This window comes from Rhinolophus ferrumequinum, chromosome 9 (genome assembly GCF_004115265.2).
Source record: "Rhinolophus ferrumequinum isolate MPI-CBG mRhiFer1 chromosome 9, mRhiFer1_v1.p, whole genome shotgun sequence".
Lineage (NCBI taxonomy): Eukaryota > Metazoa > Chordata > Mammalia > Chiroptera > Rhinolophidae > Rhinolophus > Rhinolophus ferrumequinum.
In genome coordinates this window covers 81,023,115-81,048,464 of record NC_046292.1, presented here as the reverse complement: position 1 = coordinate 81,048,464, position 25,350 = coordinate 81,023,115, and the positions used below count along the sequence as shown (strand labels likewise).

The 25,350-nt window shown below is 42.4% G+C and overlaps 1 protein-coding gene across 7 annotated transcripts in view; it reads left to right on the top strand.

Moving 5' to 3' along the window:
- The window catches only part of PHACTR1 (phosphatase and actin regulator 1), a 502,857-nt gene that overhangs the window by 466,981 nt on the left and 10,526 nt on the right, over window positions 1-25,350 (top strand). For all 7 annotated transcript variants that reach the window (XM_033114676.1, XM_033114677.1, XM_033114674.1 and 4 more), the window contains one exon: window positions 22,496-22,551. In XM_033114676.1, coding sequence (XP_032970567.1) covers window positions 22,496-22,551 — 56 coding nt within the window. The remainder of the gene's footprint in view (window positions 1-22,495; window positions 22,552-25,350) is intronic.

Sequence of the window (25,350 nt, the reverse complement as noted above, 5' to 3'; positions counted from 1 at the left end):
ACTGACTTAGTGAGCCCTGGACGTGCGTCACGATGAATCACCTGAAAGAAAGAAGGGAAGAGAATAGACTTGAGTGAAGTTTGGAAGTGGCTGTCTTGCAGACCTGGCCCTTGCAGCCTTGCTCCGTCATCACTCACCGTCGTCATCACTTTGGATAAGCACCAAGTGGCTCAGATTGATGGGCTTTTCTGTGGATTCTGAGACCTCCCATAAAGAAAACTGACATTAGCTAGCAGTCACCAAGCTGAGACTGAGTGACGGAACCAGCGAGATCAGAGCAGAATGTGACTTGGATGTAGGTATTGAGTCCCGCAGCATTTGCATGACAAACACATGAGCTCTTCTTCAGGTAGCTCATCAGCTTGCAGATTATGTGACATCTCCTATCACCTCACTGCACAAAATAGAAAATTCTTTTTAAAAGCCCTTCAGAAATGCTGACATCTTCTGAAAGGTGCTGAGTTGAGTCGAGGCTATAGCACTACCTGTCTGATAGAAAGGTTAAGGACACCAACACATTCGTTGTTTTTGTGTGCATTTGTTTGTTAAATGAAAGGTGAGAAAGCTGTCCTGATAAGATCTGAGTGAGGCATATTGAGAGGAAATAGAAGAAAACTTCAAAACCACATGTGTAGAGATTCTGGCATTGAGGCATGAGCCACGCATCACAGGGACCCACAGCCATTGAACGTGTCTTAGAGGCTTACAGAGATGTTTGTAGACTCTTGCCCTCTCACCCAGCCTCCATGTGTTAACAAATGCAATAAAGAATGAGGTTTTGACATCCTGTTACCAAGACGGAGTTTCTGAGCCCCTGACTGGGTGTGTATGTGTGTGTCTAGGAGAGAAGTCACAGTTTGCAAGCCCCACACTGGATGTCAAGGAACAAAGCCACATCTTGTCAGGCACTTCCAATGCTCTATATTTGTGACTCGCAGCTGCCCAGCCGCTGTGCATTTTTCAATGATATAGTAAGTGTGGAGGACAAAAGAGCTGCTTTTTACACAGCAGGAACAGAATTGACCTTAGTATTTAAAACTTGCAAAAGTTTCAAAAAAAAAAAAAAAAGCGTCCATGGTTGGGGGGTAGGGAGGGAGTCTTATTTTGTTTTCCATTTCATAGCTTTTGTAAATGGCTGATTATTCCACTAGCATTTCAAATTTGGGGCACAGGAGTACAGCTATATTCAACTACAGACTGAGCAGAGAATGGGTGAATCCTCCAGGCGGCTCTATGGCCACATTTTTAAGGGGTTCATCTTAACCTGAAATAGATAAGGGGAGCACTTTGGTTCTCCGGTGATTTACCTCCTGATCATTTGTGGGGTAATCTGCAATGATTATTATTGTTCGTCACTCGTCATAGCAGATGGCACGAAGAAAGGCCGTTTCTTGGAATATTTGGCTAAAAGTCAAAGAGAAAGCAGCCTGTCTACGTTTAGAGATGACCACTCAGTGAGATGGCCCCGGATATAACATTATCTGAGGCTGTCGAGCCCTTTGCTGTTAATAAAATGCTCTCCCATCAGCACCTCACCTGATATAATCTTCACTATAACCCTGCCAGGTGGCTACTGTGGGGAATCCCATGGTGTAGGTGAGGAAACTGAGCTAATGAGCTTAGAGGTAAGTGGCAAAAAGAAACACATCTTCCAAATCTGATACTTTCCTACTCCAAGTAAACATGTTGACGAAAATGTTTGGTTTTGTTTAGTTCTTCTATTGAAGAGTTTTCCTCCCAGGTACCTATGGATGCACAGGGATCGTGTGGGATGGTTGAGTTCTAGGTCAGTGGCTCAGGCTAGTGTGTGCAAACGTGCTCCAGGGACAGGTAAGCCATGGAAAGAAGAGGGAATAGGAGATTTTCTTCCACCTTGGACTTAACTGGGCTTTTTATTGCATTTAGTAACAGTGTTCACAATAAGTAAGAATATCTATATCACTTGACACTGAGGTTTGGATCTCACAAGACACCCATGCCTGATGCAATGTGGGAAGCAGGGTGGTCCAGTGCAGTGGTTCCCACAATGTGCTCCCTGGGTCAGTGGCATCAGTGTCACTTGAGAACTTATTCAAAATGCATATTTTCAGGATCCACCCACACTTTGACTCAGAAATTCTGAGGGCGAGACCCAGAAACCTGCATTTTAATAAACGTGATTCTGATGCACACTAAAGTTTGAGTCTAGTAAAAAGAGCAATCAAGGACTGGAAACTGGACCTTACACTGGAAGCTCCATCGACCATTTATTAGCTGGATTCTTGTGAAGTCTCAGTTTCCACATCTGTAAAATGGACCTCCACCCAAGTTTATCAAGAGCACTAATTGCAATATTGATCATGAACACTAGTTCCTTCTTTCTCATTGTGAATTTGAATGCTATGTTATACTACACTCTGATTAGTCAAAATAAGTAATGCCAGCTGTCCTAATAGACAAATCCTAAATTCCAATGGCTTAAAGCAATCAAGGTTTATTTTTCACTGGAGTAATGCCTATCATGGGTGAGATGGTCTTGATCTAGCATGTAGCCATTTCATACTTCTAGACCACATGGCTTCAACATCTCCATAGCAAAGGAAGGGGAATCACTTCTGCTCACGATCTATTAACCAGAACTAGGTTCATGACCCCAGTCCACTGCTGGGAAGTCTGGAAAAGGTAGACGATTTAGAGTATTTGATGATCACAGAGTCACAGCTCCACTGAGCCAGCATTTGTTATCGATCTTCTTTATTTATTCCAGTCATGACTCCATGTACAGGGGACCATCACATCCAAAAAAGACTTGATTAAAAGACTTTTCTGAAATTGTGGCATATATATATACACGATAGAATGTTATTCAGCCTTAAAAAGGAAATCCTGCCATTTGCAACAATGTGGATGAAACTGGAGGACATTATGCCAAGTGAAATAAGCCAGACACATAAAAACAAAGACCGTGTGATCTCACGTATATGTAGAACCTTAAAAAAAAAAAAAAGTTGAACTCAGTAAGAGTAGAATGGTGATTACCACAGGCTGGGGAGTGGGGCAGGGAAAGGTGAGATGAGATACTGATTAAAGCGTACAAACTTACAGCACAGTGACGATAGTTAATAATGGTTGTATACTTGAAATTTGCTAAGAGAATAGATAGATCTCAAGTGTTCTCACCACACACACAATGGTAACTATGGGAGATGATAGAAATGTTAATTAGTTTGATTGCAGTAATCATTTCACAGTGTACACATATATTAAAACATCATGTTTTACACCTTAAAGATATATCATTTTAATTTGTCAAAAGTCAATAAATAAAAATTTAAATTTAAAAAATAAAAGACTTTTCTTAACAGTATGGGGATTCCTTAAAAAATTAAAACTTGAGTTACCTTATGACCCAGCAATTCCACTCCTAGGTATTTATCCAAAGAAATCCAAAACACTAATTTGAATAGATATATGCACCCCTATGTTCACTGCAGTTCTATTTACAATAGCCAAGGTATGGAAACAACTGAAATGCCCATCAATAGATGATTGGATGAAGAAATTGTGGTACATTTATGCAATAGACTATTACTCTGCCATAAAAAAGGATGAAATATGACCATTTGCAACAACACAGATGGACCTACAGGGTATTATATTAAGGGAAATAAGTCAGACTGAGAAAGACAAATACCACATTATCTCACTTATGTGTGGAATCTAAAGAACAAAATAAATGAACAAACAGAACAGAAACAGACCTGTAGATACAGAAAACAAACTGATGGTTTACTAGATGGGAAGGGGGTTGTGGGTCTGAGTGAGAAAGATGAATGTATTAAGAAGTACAAATTGATAACTAAAGGAGAGTCACAGGGATGTAAAGTACAGTATGGAAATGTAGTCAATAGTATTCTAAAAATTATAGTGTCAGAAGGGTAGTAGGCTTAGTAGGTGGATCACTGCGTAAATTATATAAATGTCTCACCACTAAGCTATACACCTGAAATTAATATAAAATAATATTGAATGTCAACTGTAATTGAAAAAAAATACTCACGGCGAGTGTAGTGCCGCATGGGAAATACAGTCAATAATGTACTAATAACTGTACAGTTATTAGATGGATGGGTAGTAGACTTGTCAGGGTTATCACTTTGTGAGTTATGTAAATGTCTGATCACTCAGTTGTTTGTACACCTGAAACTAATATAAATAGATAAAAAAATAAATAAATAAATAAATAAATAGATGCTTCTCTCAGTTGGCAGGAGGAAGGAGGCAGCCAGTTGGCAGTTGCTCTGCAGAGAATCATGGTTCCTCTGAGAGGAGCAGATCCTGTGGAGTGTCGGAAGGGTCTGTGTCAGGGCCACGATCGCTACATCCTCAGGCTCTGCATCAGTGACTGAATTGCTCCTGGGGTGCGGTTTAGTAAAGCGACACATTAAGATTAAACCAATCCCAATTCGAGAAAAATGCGACCTAAAATAAACAGTGCTTCTCTTTAAAGAAAAAAGCTAGGTAAAGTACTGGGAGATCCCCAAAAGCAATGATGGACCTTGAGCTGAATGAGTTTGTTTTGTATGAGTTTAAGGTCAAGTTTCTAAGGAAACAAGTTACTGAGAAAGACCCCAGAACCTCAGCTTCAACAAATTGATTCTATTGGAATATATTGATTAATAATCTGTGTGCACAGCCCTATACTAGGAGTCATTCAAAAGGTAACTAGACAATCACCCCTCTAGGAGGACTAAGACTAGTCACTCAAGGCATACTCATTGTTCACTCAGGGAACAACGCTACTAATAATGGCAAGTTCTGCTGAGACAGTGCTCCTTCTGGAACACATTTTTTTATCGGTGTGAATTTATTGTAGACTACGTCTCTTTCCATTTTTATTTACTTTAAAGTGTCCCCCAAAACTGTTAGGGTGGAGCAGGGCTCTGGATAATTTGAACATTGAATAATCTGAACATTTGATTCAGAGCTTATGTTCTCTTAAGCCTATACAGTAATATGAACAACTGTAACTTAAGTTCCCAGACCCATGTTTCTTGCAGTGTATTCTTTTCCTTTGCTTTCCGACAATCTTTTGATCTTCTCATAAAGTCAGACATTCATAGGGATGTGTCATTTCTATCATACTTTTATCCATGAAAGGATCTCTCAAAGCTATTTGTGAACTTACCAGGAAGCAGTGAATAAACTATGAGTTTATTCCATTCCATAAACCATTTTATGAAGCATCCAAGTATCTTTCAAATTTTGGTTGAAAGGTAGTTTTGTTGCATGAAATACTACCTCACATCTGGTCTACTGCTTTCAGATTGGGTTATTCAGAGATTTTTTTTTTTTTTTTTTACTTTTGGCTTTGTGCCTATATCTCAAGGAGACTATTTGTGAGTTTCTTCACCCACTTCATAATTTCATCTTTGGGATCTGAAAAATAGCATTAGAGCACTTTAGAGCTCCAGTGACACTCACTGTCATTGCCTCTAACACCTTTAATTTTATAAATAAGCAAACTGAGGCCAAAAGGGTTAAGCTGCTAGCCAAAGTCATATAGTTATCTGGCTACACTAGGATTTGAAACTGGGTCCCCTGTCCCCAGCCAGTGCTAAAAATTAATATCTCTCAAGAAAGGGAGAATAAGGGTGGCTGGTTAGCTCAGTTGGTTAGAGAGTGGCGCTGATAATAGCAAGGTTGCCGGTTCGATCCCCACATGGGCCACTGTGAGCTGCACCCTCCTTAAAATAAAAGAAAAGGAGAATTGTATTCATTTCTCACTGGATGAACAGGCCAGTTATTAGTTAGAAAGCATAACAAGTCATACATTTTAGTTGACTTTCTCATCTCATGTCTGAAAGAAAAACAACTGACTTAAGCAGAAGTTTTGAATCAAACTTGGTTCTCAAATCTTTAAGAACCATTTTCAGTAACCACATGGCCCATGAAAAAGGAATCCTTGAATTCTCCCATAGGTGAGTCCTTTCATGGTCACTGTTTCCTCCTCAATCCCACTTAACTAAGAGAACATTTACATTAAATGCTCAAGCTAGAGATGTTTCCCCATCGTAATAGTTCATAGTTCATCACAGCTAAGAAAGTCTTATTAATACTTTTGAAACCGAGCAGTTCCTTTGGAAGCGTCTTTGGCGGGTGCCTTAGTTTGGAGTTGGCCTATTCTAGTGATTCTACTATTCAAATGACAAACGAAGCTCTTAAGCTCTTATACTTAAGATTTCTTTGTTCGTCATCTCATTGGTGTCATTGGCAGAGTAATTGCCGTGGTATGTAGTGCTCTTTCTTTCTAACCCTCCAAGTTCAGCTTCAGGTTTGATTGTATGTAATTTTTCTGCAGCTCCTATGTAGAGCTTGCACACGGTCCTGACTATTTAAGGAGCAGAACTGGATTACAACTGAGAAATTTTTAGTGCAGTTGTTTGTCACATGTCCCCACACATCTTTGATTACTGGCAAAATACCTCAAGTCTCATGCAAAATGTTAATAAGAGTAATTCATATTATTTGTCTTCATTATGTTCATTTCACTCTTCTTGGTTGGAATGCAAAGATTTTTATAATAGCCACGAAAATGGCATATATGCTAACTAAATAGTAATTTTTAGACAGGATGTAAACAGGAAAAATCATCCAAAGACAAAACCCAGGAAATTGTTTTTCCCTCTGATTCTAAAGACAATTCTTTTGAAATATAAGTGAGTACATTTCTATTTTAGGAAGTGTGATCATGAAAATTTTATGTTCTGTGCCCACTGAATCATTAAAACGATAGTTCTTCAAAGGACGCAGCCTTGTTAGTTTCTTTGGGGGGAAAAAAATAGGCAGACAAATAAATAGTGGGTGCTGACAGGTAATCGGTGTGTTGAAAAGAGTTTTACCTACTGTAAATCCAGCTCTCCTTTTGACTGTTATGATTTTCTTTGTTTTGCTCACTTTAGTATATGTGCTGCCGAAGCGAGCACTGTTTTGCTCACTTTAAATTGTAACTTATCAAGCTCCCTCTAAAGATGCTAAGACAGCTAATTGCATTTTCCTGTGTACTAAAATGACACTATGCAGTAGCTGCCTTCCCCCAATTTGACTGAACCAATGAATCTGGCACTGCGCATTTCACCCCGAGAAGCCCAGTCTATGTTCCCGCCAAGGGAAGCCCCCAGCACACTCTCCTTGATTGACCTGACACTGCATTTGTATTCGCGGTAGCCGAGTGGGCGGCTTCTGCCTGGAGCCTGCCCTGTCAGTACACACCAACCTAGGAGCACCTCCCCTGCCCAGCACAGGCTCTCCTCCATCGCGGTTCTTGGTCACATTGTCGTCTCTCTTCACAGTCTTTGAGCACCAGAGCCATTTGGGGCCACTGCCTGTGAATTCTGATTCTCATCTCATCGTCAACAAATAGTGCAACCAAGATATGCTCGGGCATTTCCCATGAAGGAACTGTAAATTCATGTCACTTTGTCCAGGCAAAAATAAAATAAGACTTTAAAGCAAAACAGAAAAAAAGCCTATATATAGTATCAGGTTTAGACTACCTAATAAATTAGTTAAAATTTGTCATAAATTTACATCATGTGTTACATGATATCTGTTTTCTAATTTATTAATAATAGAATGCTGAGGTATATGTAAAAATATATGGAACAGTCTCTTAAACACTCAACATTTCCATAAGCGTTTTCAAACGGCCAGTTTGACAATCAAACTTGATGGAAGGGGAAATTCTGATTTCCTTTGTTACTTCACACTCGTCCTCTCATGAGTGGTCAGCTCAGCTCATGTTGAGTTGACAACAAACTCCTAACGCCATGGACCCTGTTAGAGAAAATAAATCATCACTATAAAGCCAATTAATAGATGGGGCAATGAATCATGTTAAGAGAATCATGATCTTAGCTGCCATAAGTGGAGGAACTCACAGCTACGGCCAAATCCCTACAGCTCTAATCTGACCGTAGAACCACTAAGCATCGAATCCTCATGTGGCCAAAGCATAAGCAAGGGACGGGAGGAAGCCATAGTGGAGGCTGAGAACTCAGCATCGAGAGGGTTGGTATAAAAAAAACACTCGGCAGTTATCAAAATAGTGTGCCAAGGAAGAAAAGCCCTTTCATGAGAGACATCTTCCATTCATGATGATGATGTTTCATTCATGATGATGAAGAAGAAGAGGATAAGATATTAGGCCTGCCCTCCTTGACTGCCACCCACAGTCCGTGTAATGTGTTGAAGCACCCAGCATATTACATCTTTCTTAAGGGGTTAAGAACTACGCAGCACATGACTAAAGAATCACCCATTTTCATTTTGCAATGAGGAACCAAAATAACTCACATTGAGTAAGCTGTGACAATCCTTGTGGTTTCACTCCAGTGGTTCATGCTTCGAGGACAGGATTTTCAGGCACTGATGACTTTCTGTGGCAGGACCCAGCAATCCAGCCTGCCGCCTATCTTGGTAAATAAAGCTTTATTGGAACACAAACATGCTTATTCATATTTTGTCTGTGGCTACTTTCACACGATAGTGGCAGAATAGAATAGATTTGACTGAGACCATACGGTCCATCAAACCTGAAGTATTTACATCTGACCTGTTGAAGAAGAAAGAGGTTTAAGGATCTAGAGGGCATTTAGAGAAGGTGGCCTTGCTCTCACAGTATTGACAGTGGATTCATTTAGGAAGTGTACAAGCATAAAATATCTCCATTAGATACATTATGTTCATCTTAACACAAATACGTTTTTCCTTGTTCCAATTTCTCTAATCATCAAAATGATTCCATTTACTCTTTATTAGAGGTCCAAATCGGAAGCACCATGTTGCTTTACAAATTATAGTAGGAAAAGAGTCCATTCTTTTAAATTCAATTTATTACCTAAGGAATTAGAAAGCTATTTTAAGGACAACCAGTTACCATTGAAAGCAGTGCAACTCAGCTGTTGGCAGCTGAGAAGGGACTGGCTCTAAAGGCAGATGAGAGAGGGAATCCATTTTAGCAGAAGATGTACATCTTTCTTCACGAGAGGAATACCACATGCCATGCCAGATGAGCCTCGCTTGAAAATAAATATCAACAGGAAGGATGACTGTCTTTTTGTTTTTGCTGCTGAAGCTGGATTCCAAACCCCACAGGACAAGGTGTGGCCTAGTGAGAGGAACAGAACACGTAAGTGTCAACTACTAACATGTGACTCCGTGGGTGCAACATGAGCCTGACCTCAAAACTCTAAACTCAGGACAGGTGACACCTAAGTCAAGTGTCACACAGATGTGAGGAGAGATGGTCTCATCACCACAGTGGCAGTTTTAGCCAATTTCCAAACCACAGATGTGTGTAACACTGGGGTAATGAGAGACTGACAAAACCTACACAACACTTACTGCATGAAGAAAAAACATACTTTATGCACACATCACACACACACACACACACACACACACACCAGGAATGTCCATCTTCTACCTAGAGAGAGCAGATAGTACTGAAAAGGGTCTCTGTGCCATGCAGCGGCTGACCATCTCTGGCCCTCCCCCGTGCTTCTCCATGAGCTCTGGCCTGGCTGAGAAGGATGCTTTCAGGGCTCTGAGTGGCCCAGTGTTCCTGCCCGCTGTGTAGGATTCTGCTTTCACACAATCGTAGCCTCACAATGACCTCTTGTTAAAGACATGTCAGTCAGGAAGCTGGCCACGCATGGTCAGGCTCTCCTGGAAAGAGGATTTCGCTTCTGAGTGAGGGGAATGTTGTATAGCCAGCTGGTTCCCTCAGGATGGAAGTGGGTGCTTATTTTACAGCTCAGGAGTGGCTTTTGCTAGTGCTTCCTGTGAGGGACATTATTGTCACAGCCCAAGGCTGCTAATGCACTCTGCCTAAGTTTTCCCTGAGCTCCTCCTATTGGGGCATTTCAGCCTTTGCCCATATGGCTGTGGTCCTCGATTTCCCTCTGGTTTCATGTCAAAGAGCATGTCATGCAGGAAAGTGAGGGTGAGTGTGTGTACATGTGTGTGTGTGTGTGTGTGTGTGCGTGTGCATGTGTGGTATGTATGTGTGTGCTGTGTCTCTTTTGTAACCAGAATGTGAGGAGATAAAACAAAAAACAAGGGAGGGATGAGGATTTGGAGTACTATTCACCAGGCTGGGAGCTAACAGTCCTGTGGTAGATTTCTGCTATAAATTCGTGCTCCTTTTTGGGGAACATATTTGATGGGAGACAGTGTCTTCTTGTAAGAATCTCCCAATGCATTGGGTAGATAAGACCCAGTAACGGAGCCTTCTTAGGTAAGGAATTAGTGACAAGTTGTTTATATTTGTTTCCTATGTAATCAACGTAGAGTTTATTGGAAGCATCCATATCATTATCCATTTTCCCTTTTTTTTTCCTCTTTCCCTTTCCCATGTGAATAGATCCTTTCCTGGACAAATAAGCACTTTCCATGATTAGAACTCCATCTTTGCCGATCCTTTTAGAATTAAGGAAAAGATTTTCAAAGAATGCAAAAATGCAAATCCAGACTAGTTAGACATTCCTAAAATCCATAATGCTGCTAAGAGAAGTTTAAAAAAAAAACGGTATGGGTGGTTTTTTCTTTCTGTTACATACATATATAGAAAAATATATTTTGTGAAGATTATCAGGCATGGGAAAGCACTTAAAGTTTAATGAGAATAACTACACTACACCACTCCTTTGGGTTCCAGGGCTATTGGTTTTAAATGAAGCTTTACATTTAAAATTGTGGTGTGATGGATCAGGAGACTGTAGGGAAATGAGACTTTTAATAAAGGAGAACTACAGAAAACTTTGCCAAAGAATGTGACCCAAACCCGTCCACTCATGCATTTGAGACTCTTTGGGGTTTTTGTGTTTCCAGGTTTCTAAACAGCAGGGCATCTCATCGGAACTTGAGCTGTTATTTTTTCCATAAATAGGAGCTCAGAAGAGGCCCTAGGAGACAGCTGGAGGAACTTAGCTGCAGCCACATTGAATGAAGGGGGGGGGGGAAGGAGACTGGAGATTCCTGCCAGCTGTCTCCCAGCTTCTGCTTCACCTTCTACCCTCTGCCCTGTTCTTGGGAAGTGCCCGATGGCACCAGGGTGAGAAATTGGCCCTTTGGGAGTAAACATTAAGAAAGAACGAGCTACACATATTCTGCAACTTCTGGAGTAGTCTAGGTATCACACAGTCAGAGCCGGCAGGAGAGGAAGCACCCTGGGGCCTGTTTCCTACTTTTCATCCCTTGCCTTTCTTTGGAAAGTAATCAAGGACTGTATACGTTGTTTGTTGAGGCGCAACAAAGAGGAGGCACTGGGGAAATCTGGAACTGTCATGTTTTGTGAATGAATGACTGGATGAATAAATTAAACATACCTTCTATGCCATTTTTGTGTTGTTTGGGCTGTGCACGTCAACCTATTATGTTGTCCTTGACAGCTACTCAGCAGTGACCCCCAGAGCTTCCTCTCCTGCTTGGAATCACTCTTTGTCCTTGCCCCAGAGATCTATGTTCATCAGAAGCAATATTCTTAAAGAAGTAAGGACAGGAAGTACAGGGATACCTAAGTAAGGCTCAAGTTAAGAAAAGACGGTCTGCCCAAGCATACGAGGTATGATCAAAAAATACGGTGAATGTTTAAATTTTTTTTTTTAATTTATTACAATAAAAGACATATTGCCAGTAATCCCCCTCAAAATACTCCCCCTCACTTCGAACACACTTATCCATTGTTCTTGCCACTTTCTGAAGCAGTTCTAGAAGTCTCCTTTCGTGAGTGTCTTTAGTTGCGCTTAGCTGCTTCGATGTCCTGAATCAATTCAAAACGTTTACCTTTCATGGTCATTTTGACTTTGGGGAAGAGCCAGAAGTGGCACAGTGCCAGACCCTGTGAATAAGGTGGATGAGGACACACCCTAATATTTTTATTTGACAGAAATTGCCATATACCAGAAGTGATGTGTGACACAGAGCATTGTCATGATGGAGGATGATTTACAGCACACTTTAAAACACACCTTCTCTCAACCGTAGCTCACACCCGACTGACTGCACCGAACAAGTTTAAACTTGTCACACACTGTTACTAAGGTTCTATGTGCCACTTCCCATATGGAAGATCCCTGCCTTTCTGTTGGATGGCACTCGGCAGCAGCCTTCACCGTATTTTGTGATCACAACGGAAAGGCTCCATTTCACACATCACAGGACTGATGCATTACCTCTGCCTCAATCTCAGTCTTTTGACCTCTTACCGGATCGTATTAAACTTGTTGAAGACTGATGGAAGGTTATTAAAAATGCTTTGTGCTCCTAGGGAGAATGTTAACTTTTACAATAGAAACCCAGTAGAGCTATCTATTGGAAGATTTAAAAAAGAAAGAAGGAAAGAAAGCAAAGGCTAAATTTTAGTTTTCATGTTTTGGGGAGAGGCTAATGGCAAAAGATCAAACATGGTATACATTTGATGGCAGAACTTTATCATATCATCCCTATGATAAAGTTATTCTTGCTAATATAGTTAGTTCTTCTACTTAGCTCTGAAAGCCTAGACGAATGTCTAGTATGGGATGGATGGATGGATAGATGGATGGATGGATGGATGGATGGATAGTCGGACAGCCTCACACAGATTAAGCTAAAGGTGATCAAATTATCAGTTAAAGTGGTAGAATAGTGGACATTTTCTAAATTCCCACATTCCTTATCTTTTGACATCACATTTTTTAGTATTTGTTTTGATTGATTCTTCATTAAAGATGGCCTTATTGAAATGAGTATGTTCTTTGGTTAACTTCATTAGCTATCTTGATTTCTACTATAACAACTCAGATACTCTTTCAAAGTGCAGTCTTCCTGATTGCTAATACTGGGTTTACATCTGATAATCCTAATAACACTGAAAGTATTCACTATGTAGCCTTTCAGTTGTAGTGTTGGTTTATTTTTTGAATTGTTTTGTGCCCAGCCACACACAGTCCCATTGTTCCTCCCGAACTGATTTCAACTCAACACGACCAGCTTCACGTCAATGCTTTTCCTAGTCATTACCTCACAATCCTTATCTTATAATCTTACTATACCTTGTTACAATTATTTTATCTTTTTATACCATGGGGCCTCACATTGGGGCTACAGCTCCAGTAAATAAATCCAAAAACATTGCTCTCTTTAAGAGTAACCTATTTTTCTATTTGAGGTAAGAGACTTTTTTCAAGTTATCAACAATAATATTTCCTGTTTTATACTTATTTTTAAAAGGGACTTTCACATCTGATTCTCATTCAGTCCTCTCAACACTCTTAGGCAGCAGGCAAGTTAGACTGTTTTTATGGACATTTGTCATACAGCAGCACTCGGGCGCCGAGCCGTAAAGCCATGTCATGTACCAGAGCGACCTTCTGATTCATGGTGGAGGCAGGCCAAGAGACAGGGCTCTGATCCAAGTCCATTTCCCCTCTCTGTGCTGTTTTCTATGCTGTAGCCAGGCTATTTTTGAGAGCTTGAAGAGAATGATGATGAGTGAAAAAATTGAAGATTATTGACTGAAATTCTTGGAAAGAGTTAGGTGCATGGATCCACAATTTTAAGAGTTGTGCTGCCTAGTTTACAGAGAGAAAAGGTAGACGGGCATAGAATTGAGGTATAAAAGCAAAACTGCTCTTCAACCTTCCCAGAGGAACCTCTCCGGTGTCAGGGACACCTTTACGCAAGAGTTCTGGTCAAACCCAGGGACACAACTCCTGAGTTACAGGATTATTATGTTATTTAATCATCAAAAATCCATCGAGCCCTTCCTATGTGTCAGGTGCTATACTAAGTCTAGAAACACAAAGATAAGTAAGCCATAATTTGCGCCTTTGAGGCATTGGCAGTCTAATTGAGAAGCTCGTTGTGTAAATGGGTGTTATCAGTATAATGGATGAGGTCCTGATCGAGGTGGGGAAACACAGCAGACAGAGCTCCAGTCACATCTGGTAGAACCAGAGGAGGCATCTCAGCTTCCCTGAAACACGGGTGTGTGACCAGGTTATCTCAAGGTGAATAACAAGGGAGTGAAGGTGAAAGTATGGCGTCCACATTACACAGGTGGAGTCTTTAAGGGTGGAGTTTAAACTTTATTCTTTTTTCAAATTTATTTTTTATTTTTCAATTATAGTTGACATTCAGTATTATTTTTTATTAGTTTTAGGTGTACCGCATAGTGGTTAGACATTATATAATTTACAAAGTGATCCCCCCAAAAAGTCTAGTACCCACCTGGCACCGTCTATAGTTATTACAATATTATTGACTATCTTCCCTGTGCTGTACTTTACAACCGCCAATTTGTACGTCTTAATCCCTTCCCCTTTTTCACTCAGCCCCCCAACCCCCTTCCCTCTCTGGCAGCCATCAGTTTGATATCTAGTCTGTTTCTGTGTTGTTCATTTATTTTGTTCTTTAGATTCCACAGAAAAGTGAAATCCTTTTTGTCCTTGTCTTTCTCTGTCTGGCTTATTTCACTTAGCATGATACCTTCTAGGTCCGTTCATGTCGCAAAATGAACGTTAGCTTTAGGGCAATATCGAGCTCCTGAAGGCTGTTGGCAGCGGAGTGAAACAATCAATCAATGGCCTTCCTTCCGCTCCTCCTCTTTTGCCCCTTCTCCGCAGCCAAATTCTAGGAAATCTGACAGAGACTGGTCATTAGAAGATTCCCTTTGCCCCACTGCCCCAACATGAAAAGGCTGAGGCTTATCGAGGAACGCCAGCTCATCCTACATCTCACCTGTGAAACAGGGGGGATCCACACTAGTCACTGACATGCATAGTTCTGTCCTTGAAGCCACCCTGAAGGAAAGGGCAGCTGGCGCTCTCATCGTACATGACTCCTCCTGGTGAGCAGGAACTAAAGAGGTAGCAAAGGATGTGAGACCTCTGAAAACCTAGAGGAGAAAAAGGTTCAAGAAGTGGCCCTGAGTCAAAGGCGTCATGTGATAGAGAAAGGTCAAGTAAAATGAGGACTCTACGGAGGCCACTGGATCTAGCAATTAAGTCATCAATGACCTTGACAAGAACTGATTCAGTACAGCAAGCTGTCTCAGCCTCAACACTTGCCGCGTTGGGCCGATGCTTCTCTGTTGTGGGGACTGTCCTGTGAACTGTAGGATGCTTAGCAGAATCACTGGCCTCCAACCCACTAGATGCCAGTGGCATCCTCTACAATCGTGACAACCAAAACTGTCTCCAGATGTTGCCGAATGTACGTAGGGGTGGAAAGTGGCAAAATTATTCCCAGCTGAGAACCGGTGCGATAGAGCGGTGTGGACAGAAGCCGAATTGCGATGGGCCTTTTTGAGTGAGAGGTCTGGCAGCCCAGAGCAGGCAGGACAGGGGGATATGTTGTGGCAGGAGGTGGGGTGAAGAGGATGGTGACGTTTCGTTTTGTCTTATTTTTAACGAAGAACACCTTTGTTTGCCCTAGGGAAAGAACTAGAAGAGAGGGAAAGGTTAAAGACCAGGGGTAGTCATGGGACTGCATTCACTTAATTACTTCACAAACACTATCTCCAGTTGCCAGACTCTGTGCCAAGCCCTGCAGATGCCGTGGTGAGCAAACGAGGGGTTCCTTGTTCAAAAGCTATTGAAAACTCCAAAATGCCAACAGAGCATTAAACCCCAAACGAGGGGCCCTTCTAAGCAGGAGCCTGTACAACTGCCCAGGTATATGCCTGTGAAGCAGCCCTGGTGCTGAATGGGGCACACATGGCCACCAGAGCATCAGCCTTGGGGTGCAGTGGACGAGATGGACAACTACAGGCAGTATAACAAGTACCACCAGATACAGGGGATGCAGGATGACTGTCGCTCTCTGTAGAGGCACCTTAACCAAAAGGTTAGTGAACAGAGGAACTGACAGTTAAGGTTTAAGCTGCAATGGGGATTATCATCTGTTAGCCAGACAAAGAGGAAGGGAAAGAATATTTAGATATAAGGAAGAGTGTGCAAATCTGAAAGGAACTAAGAGGAGAGTTTTATGTCTAAAGGGCAGGAGAGGGGAAATTCTTGGCAAGCAGCCAAATCTTGAAGAATCTTATAGGACATTGGGTCTTTTGACTCCCTCCTGCAGGCACTGGGAACGCATGCATAGTTTTCAAGCAAGGAGTGGAAAATTAGAGTTGCCCCTCAGAAAGACCATTCTGTTTAAAGTAAGGTAGGGCCGGAGCAGGACAGGCTGGCAGCAACCAGGAGAGATGCTGGTGCCCTGCTTTCCCAAGGGGGCAGTAGTGAGATAGAATGAGAAATGGCCTGGAGTTGGTGGTTGACTGGCTGTTGAGGTAGAAGTACAGAGAAGGTGATGCCTAGTTTCCTGGCCTAGGCAATTCACTGGGGGTGGGATCCAAACCTATGTGGACAGGAGGGGAAGAAGATGGACTCATTCATTTGGGACGCTTTGAGTCTGATAGCCTGTAGTAATATAACGCAGCCGTTGAAAAGATGGTATAGACTCAAAAATATGACTGGAGGTACAGATTTTGTAGTCCTGGCGTCTAGATGCTAACTGTAGTCATGCTTGTTGATGAGATTATCCAAGGAGCCTGTATGGCGTCAGAACCAGTAGCATGTGGGTTAAATAATTACTAAATGAGCACCTGTTATGTTCTCCATCGTCTCCTAGGAACTGGAGATGCAGTGATGACCAAGGAGGCCAGAAATGCTCCAGCCCTCATGGAACTGACAGCTCTTCAGGAAAGATTCTGAGGGAGACGGGACACAGTTCAATGCATGTCCCCAGGCCTGCCTCCCCTTGCATTTCCCATCTAGGGCATGTGACGGAAAACCCCTGTCTCCTTCTGCCTTAAGAGAGCAGATCTTGTTTTCTATCATTCTCCCTGAGTACCTTTGCATTTCTCTTTCCATCGGTCTGAAAAGGCAGTTAGTGACCTTCCTCTGGGGCTGAGAAGCAAAAACCCCAAGTTAATTCTGCTTTTTCTGTTTCCTGAAATGCAGATATGGCTTCAGAGATCCAAACTTTAAAATCGGGGCCCTCAAAACAATAAGCAGCTGTAAAAGCTAATGAAAGCTGTGACCTTGTTCTAAAGCCTGCAGAAGGCTCATTAGTTTTGTGCAGCAGAAGGCATCTTTGTCAGCCTCGTGGAGTCAGACCAGCAAAACGTACAAGGGTTTTGTCACTTCTCTGGGGAGATACTCTAATGTGGAAAGACTGCACTCCCTGTTCTGCATATATTTAAAGCATCTTGCCACTACATTCTCTAGCGTTCTCCTTTGTCCAAGGCCAAAACTGAAGTGCTATTTGTTTGGGCATTTGTTTTACAAAAAAAAAGTTAGTTTGCTTGCTTGTTTATGGTTACTGGTATAGATGAGAGTTGTTAAGACTAATAAAAAGCAAGGTCTATTCTCAAATGTTGAAAGAAAATAGAAGGCTCATATATAGCGATTGATGCCAGGTGGCATTTAAATGGGAACTCGGTGATTTTTCAGTTCACAGTACATGGAAATCGTTTAGCTGTGGTCCACGGTAAAGCAGAAGTCATTTGAGCCATGGAAACAATTTTGCTCCTCAGAGGTATCTTCTAAACGAGGGTCACATATGTAATAGCAAAGCTTTTTAAATAAATGACTTGAAAAGTACATTCAATGCTTACTTTTGGATAATTCATTTTATATAAATGTTTAACTCCTAAACACTCCTAAAAAGTTTTCCTTTGCCACCTACCATATAAATGGTCATGTCTAAATATAGAGTCAGGAAAATTTTTTTTTTTATGTAATGTTAGTCTAAATCAGATACAATTACTTCAATCTATTAGCAAGGTGGTGTAAGAGATACAATACATTCAAAAGGCATCCCTACTTTTATTCTTGGAGCTCTTGGCTCCTTGGGATTATAAAGTTGACCACTTCGTTAATACAGTAATTGTGCTCTTCTCTTCAGCTTACTATTAACCAATACTTCTGCACAAGGTAGGTCTTAAAAGGAACCACGCAGATGGCGGCTTTCCTTGGTGAATATGGTGGGCTGCGCTGGGTGCTCCCCAAAGATTCTGATGATTAGAATTCTGAGGCTAGAGCTTTATCCCCCTGGTTTGTGGATTTGGCTCTGTTCAAAGACACATCCCTCAAGGAAAGGTTATATTTTAAACTAATATAGGTCATCTTTATTATAGTCCAACTTGAAAGAGCAAGTAAAAGCCATCAATTGGGAACTCCCTTATTAATTCCAACACCCAAACATACAAACCTGCATATGAAAGTGACGCCCTCTATCCCACTTCCTCCTGTCACGTTCAGGAGCTGTCCCTTCTCCGTGTGAAAGGTAAGGCCTCTCTGTCCCTTGGATCCCAACCCCTCCTGCCTCCTCAGGACTCCTGCATTATCAGTTGAGCTTTCTCCCTCCTTATATGGTTAGTTTTTCACTACCTCGACCACCACTTAATCTGGATTCTTTGCATTAAATGTGTTCAGTTTTCTCCCTTTTGAAAATATAAACCTCGTTAAAGCCTCCTTCAACTCCAACTCTCTCATCCCCTACAAAGCCCGTCTTCATGGAAAAGTCCTGCATACTTGTTATGGCCATTTTCTCACCTCTGTTCTCAACCCACTCCAGCCTGGCTTCTGTCCCCACCAACCTCTGAAAGAGCTCTAGGAGAGATTGCTAATAACCTACCTGCTGCTGAGCCCAGTGGACGTTTTTTCAGTCCTCATCTGACCTTTCAGTAGCACTCAGCACTCTTTGTTGACCATGCCCTTCTTCTTCCTTTGCTTCCATGATGTGACCTTCTAGTTTTTATCTGTCTCCATGCACTGCCCCTCCTCTAACTCCCTGGCGAGTTCGTTTTCCTTACTCTGAGCATTAAATATTGGAATTCTTTAAGTTTCCATCCTAAGCCCCCTCCTTTTCTCATTCTATGCTCTCTCCTTATTCTTGGCTTCAAATATTATCTCTGTTGCAGACTAGTCACACGTTGGCCTAGACTTCTCTCCACTCTGCTCAATTATCCAGTTGCCTACTTGACAACTCTACTTGCATGTTGCAAAAGCATCCAACTGAACAGATCCAAACTCAAACTCATGGTTCCCATCTGACCTTCCCTCGTTCTCCCCCAAAATGCCCTGGTTCCCTTCCAGTGTTCCCCGTCTCACTGAATGGCACTACTATCCATCGTGTTGTATAAGTTATGAAACCTAAGAGATCTCCTACATACCTTCTTCTTCCCTCTCTGTCAGTACGCACTATGTCTCTAGGGTCTGTCAACTTGACTTCCTAAGAACTTGCACGCCTACCACCATAGCCTAGCCCGAGGTCCATCACCCTCCACCAGATGGGCAATAGCCTTCTCAGGCCTCTACTCATCCCCCTCAGGCCTCTCGCATCCCCCAATCCATCCTCCGTGTGATCTCTTCAGAGCTTGCCAAGGAGAACTTGTAGAGTCAAACATAGCCCAACAGACGTCAGTTTGCACCTTCTGACTAGTAAGGTCCTATGGTTATGGTAGACAGAATAGCAGCCCCCCAAAAGACACCCACATCCTGATCCCCAAACCTACAACGTGTAACCTTTCATGGCAAAAGAGACTTTTTGCTGGAGTGGGTTGAGAACAGCTGTGATTAAGTGAAGGATTTTGAGATGAGGAGATTATTCTGGATTGTCTGGATGGACCCAATATAATCACAGAAGTCCTTTAAGCAGAGGCAAGATGGTCAAAGTCAGAGAGAGAGACGGGAAGGTGCTACATGGCTGTTTTGGAAGAGGCACAGAGAATGCAGGCAGCCTCTGGAAGATGAAAGAAGTATAGGTAACAGATTGTCCCCTTCTTCTAGAAGGAACACACTCCTGTTAACATCTGAATTTTAGCCCAATGAAATGCATTTGGGACTTCTGATCACCAGGACTGTAAGATAATAAATTTGTGTTGTTTAAAGCCACTAAATTTGCATTAATTTGTCACAGCAGCAATAGGAAGCTAATACACTGGTTAAGAGTATTCAGACTATAGAGACAGAATACCTGGGGTTAAGTCCTGGCTCTGTCATGTGCTAGCCGTGTCACCTGTGGCAAGGTATGCGATTTCTGTGCCTCGGTTTTCCCGTTTGTACAATGAAAATGGTGATAATACATACTATTTCAAAGGGCTTCTATGAATATTAAATGAATTAACATACATGCATAGAACCACACCTGCACATTATAAGCATTAAATCAGCATTAGCTTATTCAATTACTATTATTTGCAGAAAAAAAAAAAAACATAGCCCCCCCAAAAAAAAAACTTTTCAAGGAAAGTAGTTTCAGAATAGAGGCAGAACTAGAACCCAGACCACCCCCCCCACAACTCCTGAGTTGTTTAGTGCTTTGTCATTACAATGCCACAATATCATTTTTTACCGAATCTCATTTTTAAAGTCAAAACAACCGATTATAGCACATGTCCTTTGCGAGGACTTAACTACATTTTATAGCTATAATTAGCCTTGAGGTTCTCAAACCCTTTCAAGAGAAATGAAGCATAAAGGACCTTCTTAGAAATCATGTGTGTTTGACTAAAAGCCTTCCTGTTTAATAACAGAATATTCTCTGCTTATAGTTGAGTCACTCATTGTTTTGTTCCCTCCAAACATGGCCCATAAGCAAAACAGAAACAAAAAGCCAGCACAGAACCAGGCAACACATCTGATAATGGAATGGATGGGCTGCTTGGCACAAGCCAACGGGCAAACGTTCTGCAGACACGTCTGAGCTTTTAAGACCAAAGCGTTGGCCCAGCTTCCCAGAGGCAAGCTCCACCTTGAATCTGGAGGGCTTGTTCAAAACATACTGCCCCCAAAGCCCGAGCTTCATTTGATGCCTGGGTTTTACCAAATAGTCCCATCAAGGTAACTGCATCCCCATAAAAGAAACAAGGGTTTCTGGGGAACATAAATTGAAAGGTGAGACAGAGCCTCTAAGAAACTTGTTGTAAGTGGAGTCAGTGGCTGCATTCCAGACCTATAACACCACTTTGCTCAGTTATTGATCTCCAGGTTCCTCCTGCAGTATGAGAATGCTAGTGTAGAACGGACTTCAAGAGTCCAAATTTAGAACCTCTGATATTGTGAATTTCCAAATACCCAGCTGGCCCTCATCAATGGGGCTAAATAATGCCTTAAAGGGATCTTTTGAGGGGAAAAAAAATGAATAATGAATGTGGAAATGTTCTTACAAACTTAAAACACTTTAGAATACAATTTCCAGCATTTTCCGGGGCGATATAGAATTTAGGCATCTGACCAAAAATTTTCTCTGACGTTGAAGCCCATTGCTAGCTGTCTACAGCATAGTGTGGTGATGATATTGAGGTATCACAAAATCAATTGTTTTCTGGCCCAGCGCAATAAAGAGAACTGCAAGTGATGATAAGCCTTGAATTTAAAATATTTACACTTGGTGACTGCATGGACTTCATATTTTCACCCTGTCTCTCTTTAGATTCCATGATGTAAAGATCTTACCAACTATAGACACTAGTTGCCAATATTTGGGAAGGTACTAGAACCGCTACTACAAGAACGGTCCTTTCTACCCCATATACCCTAGTGGAGGACTTCAAGAAGTCTCAAACTCCTTCTGTAATTTTCTCATCTCACACACACCTCATCCCAATGCTGAACAATTGGGATGCTGAATAATTGCACAGTTATTACAGAATTTCCCAGAGCTTCAAAAATACAAACACTCTGTGAATGCTGAGGCCCACCCTGTTCGCGTTGACCATTCCTGGAACTTTATACCTGCATACAAGCATGTACTTCTCTTTGGTGCCCTTCCCATTCTCTGGCGACTTTTGTCACTCTGCGGTGCCCACCCATGTCTGTCCCCACCCCCCAACCCCCTCTGCTGCATCATAGCAAGTTCATGCCCTTGCTGTGCTTCACTTATTAGGGCTAAATTACATACTGGATAACAGGAGTGTTGTGCTGTTCCTGTTCCTTTGTCATTCCATATCTAGTAAGGCTGGGTGGTGATGGGTGGGGACAAGAAGAACAGCTATTGTTCTCTGCAGACGAGACTTGCTCTCTTGCATCTCCCCGGGGCCATAGGACTCTGTATTCTAACTGGGTCTACACAAACTGGGCAAGAAGCAAGCTCTAGCCTCAGGGTTGGGAGACAAAGACGGAGGCCAAGGTCCCAAAGTTAGCAGGCCACGAGGAAAGAAAGGGACTTCTGTGAAGAGAAGAGTCCACTTGCCTGGAGGCACCAGAGGAACAGGGCTGGGGAGGAGCCGCTGAAGGGAGGAAGGAGGAGGGTCAGCTCAGCGTGACATGACGTATGGCACCTTTCCAGGGCTTGAAATTGAGGAACTGAGGAGGCGTTGGTGGTGAAAGTCAGTCTTTCAGAGCCCAGGATGGAACAAGAACTCCAGCCACTGGCTCTGTCTCCTGCATCTACGAGGGCTGGGGAGATTAATGACCCAAGGAGGATATGATATGGTCCAAAAACTTTTCCTGGATTTTTTCCGTAGGCGGCTGAGCCAGAGGCCCACTGCAGAGGAATTGGAGCAGAGGAACATTTTGAAACGTAAGTGATTGACTAAGCCCATGGCAATTCCTGATGTTTTGTGGTAACGTCACTTATGCTTTAATCGTAGGCCACAAGGTTTGTCCCTTGTGCCTGTGTGGAATGATGGAGAATGTCTCTGATGGCTGAGGCTTGGATGTGTTAGAACATCCAAGGCAACCTCCCCACTAGGGGGCAAATTCTGATCCTCTTGGCCCATCAGAAGCTCACAGACTGCCATATCCATCTTCCCTTCAGTGGGCTGTGAAGTCAGAGAGACGCTGGAAATTTATTGTGAGAGAACTTGTTATTAAATGATTTTGAGGAGAGCGAGAGTGACCTTTAAATCAAAATTGGCTTAAAAACGGCAAATACATTGGTGGCTCAAATAAGGCAAATAGCCATTTGAAATGAACCCTGGGACTAGAAATGTGACTTTCCATTGCAGCTGGCTGCTGTTGATCAAATCCCGCTCCCTTTCTTCGAACACTAACTTTGAAGTATAAGAAAGCATTTCCGAGGGAAAATGCTTCGTGTTCATCTCTCAGGAACCCCACAACTGGCCGACGGTGTGCTTGCCTAATGCTCTCATTCAAGAAAAACTTGCTGTCACTCTGGCTGTGGACAGAAAATGTAAACGAGTCCCTTGTTTGATTTAGGACACAGAGATATTTGAATATGTACAGAGAATCCACTCGGTGCTTTATTCTATATATATATATATATATATATATATATACACTAAAATATAATTAAATACTAAAGGAAACCAAACATCTCACAGACATCAGTATGCCTCAGTTTGGTGGGAAATATTTAAAATTTTAAAAATAAAACATCTAACATTCTGCTTGATCATTACTACCACTCTCACCAGCACGTTCCTCAACATATAATATTTCTAGATTAATTCACAACCCTTTCTTCCCACACACACATCCCCTTCTAATTTCTCTCCAGAAAAGAGAAATAACATGCTGTGCAGAATTTCATAGAAATGCTACGCTAGGCTGTGCACGCGCACGCGCACACACTCATCTCAGTCATGTGAAGAAACCTCAGTCTGTGTGGGTGGGTATTTCCACTTAGACCAAACTAAAATGTTGGCTTTACTTTCCTACCCGTCTTCAGTGTGGGGTCGTGGCCTGGTCACCGTGGAATAGTTGACTGAGGGTGAGCTGTTGAATTTCCTGCGGGAGGTGTGGCGGGAGGTGTGTTCGTGGGCAGCCCCTCCGGAGCACCCACTGGTGTGACGTTTGCCTCACCGACACCCTGCCTCCCGGCGCCAGGCCAGCCGCCACTTCCCCACCTGTGGGGTGTTATTTTCAGGATTGGCCTTCCTCACGCTTGAGCGCACCTCACATACTGCCTAGGTCTCTAAGAATTTATGTGTATATATAGTTTTTGAACCAAGGGTACCCGGTAAAGTTTCTAAGCTTAATATGCTATAAAACAGAATTGGAATTTTTTTCAGGCGATTTTTGTGGTCAAGGACGCACTTGACCCGTGTGAGGTCCCTTTTTGCCCCAACCTGATAGTTGATCTATTATAAACTCTCCATTGTAGGAGAGAAAGGTGTTCATTTATTTCTAAAATCCCAAGTAAGCATGCTTCCTTCTTCCTCTGCCGCTTCAGCCCCACACACAGGTCCAACACGGATCTGTTGTCTTCTGAAGGAATCTCTGTACCACTGAGTCACGGGGCCAGACTGTACTTGTCACCTCCGTCCTGACTCCTAGACTGAAAGAAGCTAAGAACTTCTGGGGGATTGTTCAGGTTTCAGTAAATAGTGCGTCTGTCAGCAAAGGCAAGGGTTTTGGAAAGAGAGGGTGTCAAATCCCCACCTCACCTCTGGCTTCCTGAAGGCACCAGTGCCCACCTCTCGCTGACCCAGCTCGCTGGGAGGTTACGGGCTAGTGCCTTACATTTGGGGTTTTCTTGCCATCCAGAAAGATACTCAAATCTTAGAGGTAGTTACTTATGTCGAGTAAGCCTGAGGGGCTTAGATTCAAAGCAGCTTAAAAGATTGTCCCCATGTTCCCTTCTATTTTATTTCTTCTTGTCCTGTTCAAATAGCTGCAAATTAAAGAACTACTGGACCAAATTCAAACAGCTTGATCATTTCACAATTCCAAACCTTTTCAGAAATGAACTTATTTTTCCCGTTGATTCTTATTTTCCCCCTGCATTCTGAGACTTTGTTTTCCTAAGTCTCTCTCTCTCTCTCTCTCTCTCCCCTCCTCCTTCTCCCCCTCCCTCTCTCTCTCTCCCCCCCCTCCTTCCCTCCCTCCCTCTCTCTTTCTTTCTTCCTATCTATTCTGATAGTGAAACAAAAAATTTGTTTTCCTAAATTTGGTTTTTTTTCAATCTATTCTGATTGTAAAACAAGAAACTTTCAGTGAAATAAGAAAACACCTTTGAACAAATTGTTCTAAAACTTATTTTCTGAGCTTTAAATCATTTGAGGAACCATCTCGCTGAGGGTGCTGGAGAAAGTACACAGAGATATCACTGCCCCGCGGTGAAGCTTGAGTCTGGGTCTGACTTCCAGCCCCACCCTGCCCAGCCCTACAGGCAATGCCTGCTTTCAGCAGCAGCCAATGAGATACTGTGCACATCTGAGCACATAATCAGCACACTCTGAGGGTGGCAGCAGGTGATGACATCATGGCCCTTTCCTGACCTCTCTTCTTGGTTGCCTAATGCGATTGCCTTTGGTACCCTTGGCCTCAGAAAACATGACCCTGGGCTTTGAACTAAAGGTATAGATTCCATAGATTCTTGGGGTCGCGCCCTTGAGAGGGACCCAGAAAAAGCACA